At 47.5% G+C, this 3,845-nt stretch overlaps 1 protein-coding gene across 1 annotated transcript; it reads right to left on the bottom strand.

Annotated features, from left to right (window-relative positions):
- Positions 1-2,320: 2,320 nt before the first annotated feature.
- LOC133110524 (olfactory receptor class A-like protein 1) lies at positions 2,321-3,295 on the bottom strand. The gene has a single exon (XM_061220711.1). The coding sequence runs from the start codon at positions 3,293-3,295 to the stop codon at positions 2,321-2,323; it is 975 nt and encodes a 324-aa protein (XP_061076695.1).
- Positions 3,296-3,845: the final 550 nt, after the last annotated feature.

Genomic DNA, 3,845 nt, shown 5'->3' with positions numbered 1-3,845 from the left:
CCATTTCTTGGTTCAAGAGCCTTCGTTCTCCTTTCATTACTTTATAATTTCATGCAACAACAACTTTTTTTTCTGTTGTTCTGCCCTGACCTGAATGGGAAGGTTAGAGTATGTTTGAGACTTTTAGGTATATTAATACTCATTATATTCATGGTATTTTCCATTGCAACACAAAAAAATTACACTAAGCACAGCACTCAACACAAAAACCAGCTTGTATTAATTTTAGGCTCTGTGGGCAATTAAGTAATTATATAAATAAGTCATTAATTAATTGATATCAGCATGTGAGAGATTATGTCTGGCTTGTCCACCAGCAGATGGTAGAATGCATTGTGAGTGCACTCTGTATTCCACTACACTCTGAGACACTAATCTGCCTTTTCCACTGGGGCTCAGAAGCTTGTTGGATGTTGCTTTGATTAAACTTCATCTGGCGAAGCACCGTTCCCGGAGGACACACAGAGTTTGGTGCTGTCCCAGGCCTCATCAGGAAGAATTAAGAGCTTTCATTAGCAACAGGGTGCTTCTTCTGTCCGGTCCAGCGTGCTCATTATAATTAAAACAAGAAGCTTTAGAAACGCGTCACATTATTAATGTGCAAAGTCATTTGGCAATGATTCTCGTCCTTGTTAATGAGACAGAACATTATGAATCACACTTGGGACTTCAATGGTGAAAGGAATGAGGCAAAACTATGAATATTACACTTGAGATTTCTTCACAAACAGCTGATGAGAAACAGCAAAGACCAGTCTGCCCTGATTCAAAAATAAAAATAGGCCTATTATAATATTTACTAAGTGTACATTTCAGTCTTGTCAGCTTATTGAGTGTAGGTTATATTATTTCAAATTATACTGGATGACATTGGATACTAATGTTGTTTACAAATATAAAATATAGCTATACTGTTTTCTCAGCCTGGAGTTTTCAACAGATGAACAGATACATTGCTTAGTCCAGCCTCTCAATCTTAATGACAATCTTAATGGCTGGAGTTATGATGGTACTAGTCTCTGGTAAGCATGAAAAATACACCAAAAGTCTGTTTATATTTTATCACACTGTATTATCACCATGGACGTGTGAACTCAAGTGAATCTAAGTAGAAGAGGCTCAGATTCTTGAGCTTATCCAGAGAGAGAAATTCTGAAACCACACAGGGATAATTGCAGTGAGTGGAGGGAAGCATGGGGATGTAGTTCTGCTCAAAGAACCTCATGAGTCTGTAAAACCAGCTGCTTATGGTACAGAGCATGTACCCTCAACAAAGGTACAGAATCAGTATCAGCAAAAAGGTGAAAGCAGCTGAATTCTCACACACCCACATACTCAGACATAGAGTGCACACACATGCAACACATGTCCACACATGCACACACACACTCATACAGCAAACACACATGCTCAGACATACAGAGCACACACGCAAGACAGCAGCACACACACACACACACAGTCATACAGTACAAATGGACACACACACAATGCTTTTAGTTCTCCTTTGATTTGGCTCACTGCGCCGTTTGTAATGGGACTAACTGCTTCATTACACAAATCGCACCTAATACGCTCTGTGAAGCCGACTGCACCAATTAATGGTGCTCCGGGCAGCAATTACAGCCAATTAGCTTGTTAATCATCATCTAAACTAATTAGGCCCCACAAAAGGAGCCTTTCCCTTGGCAACAATGGGTCCAAGGGGCCACAGACCGAACATAGGAGAACACTGAAGAATGACTGTCTCTTAGTGCTGTCTGATTTCTGGCATAGAAACGGAAAAAGGTTCTCATTACTTTACAGGAAAACTTCTTTCTAGAAGTTTCCTCACAGTTGCATAAACCTTCTTAAGTGCAGTTATTCTAGTCGAGTTGCCTGTCAACTATGCTGATAGGTGCCACATGTCTATAGATGCCTGCATTATTCCTATATTTGAGGTTTAACAAAACTAGTCCTTTATTTCCTTACCTTATTGAGATCTCACATGTCCACAGCTCATGTCATTCAAAGGGTATGACCTATTGAATACATTTCAACTGTGCTTGCAAACATGTATGTATCTTTGTATATACCGTGTCTAAAGGGATCATTGCATGATCTCAACATCCATTCGAGGCTGCTTGAAGGGTTTCTTTCATATATAGAATCACACACATTTCGATGCCACAATACAACACAATGGTGTTAATGTTGGAAGGCGCAAGTTTATCGCTACACTGCGCCCACGGCAATCCATTTCTTAGTCTGTGTGAAAGCGAGTCTTGTCCTTTTCTGTGGGATTCAGGTGGAAGGGGGGGGGGGGGGGGGGGCTGTTCCGTCACATGGTGGAGAGAGCGGTGTCGGCGCTCTGCACGGGCTTCTCGTCCTCCCGCCGACAGCTCAGCCGCTTGCTGACCTTCCTGTTGGTGATGATGATGATGATGGGGCTAATGGCAGCGTAGAGCGAGGAGAAGAAGATGCGCAGGTCGGACGTCAGAGAGGACCCCATTGTCTTCTGCACGGTGAGGGTGTATACCCAAAGCCCATTGTCCACCCCGTAGAACGTCGCGTACATGGTCACCAGGGCGACCACCGCCTTGGCCGCGCGCTGCTCTGCGGAGGAGCCCTGCCGTTTACCGGCAGTGGCCCCTCCACTTCGCAGGGTCTTCACCTGCTGGCTGTGGCGGTACAGGAAGACCAGGATGATCAGGCTGGCGGTGGCCATGAGCGCCATGGGCACCACGTCGCGGCCCACCTGCCCCGCCCCGTTGGCGTCTCGTGACAGGCGCGAGGGGAAGCGCACGAAGCAGAACTGCACGTTGATGCCGTGCTGCATGAGCCCCGAGCCGTTCCCCGAACCCAGCGAGAAGGCGATGGCCGCTGAGCTCATGGATGTGTTGAGGACCCACAGCGCCAGGAAGATGAAGCCCAGGTAGCGGGACACCAGCGCCCGCAGCGTGGCCCAGCTGGAGCCTGGCGGAGCGATGCTCAGGCACTGGAAGGCGCTGAGCACGAAGGTGAGCCAGATGGAGAGCGAGCGCGAGGTGCGGTAGATGAAGATCACAGCCTTGCAGCCCGTGTCGTTAAAGACGTTGGCCAGCTGGAAGGTGGCCAGGGTCTCCAGCAGGCATCGCACCCCCACCACCAGGAGGTTCACACAGGCCAGGTGCAGCACGATGGCGTCGGCCGGAAGGAGCTTACGCTCGGAGTACCCCAAGTGGAGGAAGGCCCAGATCACCGTGGAGTTACCGGGAACGCCCACCACCATGAGGAAGAGGTAGAGGAGCCCTCGAGTAAGCATGTCTGATTCCATGACATGTCCTGGAGCAAAGCAGAGGCTACAAAGCAAGCATAACACAGGAATAAAACAGCCCCACCGAACACCATTAACACCATGCAACACCTGATATAGCTGCACAAACTCCCTATTTAGGTATCATGATAACGGTACTAGCTGCCATACCTATCAGGAAATATGAGCAGTAGCCCGTGCCGTGCTTCTTTTTCTCGTTCCCTGGTACTCAATCTCACCTTCCCGTGTCTGACCCAGACAACTGCCTCACCTGCAGCTCTTATACCCCTGGAGCAGTAACCATAGTGAGACATGGACCACTGAACTTCACCCTCTTTCACCCATTACACACACTCTTTCATCCGTCTCTGACTCGTCTGGATTGATCAGTGTCAGCCTCATCTGGCTCAGTCCCCTGGTGTAATCCCCACAGTGTTAACATGGCAGGGGAGTGCACATGGTCCACAGGACCGAAAAACAAAGAGAAAACAGGTACAGCAACAGTCCAAAAACTGTGCTCTCGACAGGGTCTCTTTTGTGTCTCTAGACTGGACTATACCTCAGTTATTCC

Source organism: Conger conger, chromosome 14 (assembly GCF_963514075.1).
Source record: "Conger conger chromosome 14, fConCon1.1, whole genome shotgun sequence".
Classification (NCBI taxonomy): domain Eukaryota; kingdom Metazoa; phylum Chordata; class Actinopteri; order Anguilliformes; family Congridae; genus Conger; species Conger conger.
Note: the sequence above shows the minus strand (reverse complement) of the source record. Positions and strands in the feature narration are given on the sequence as shown.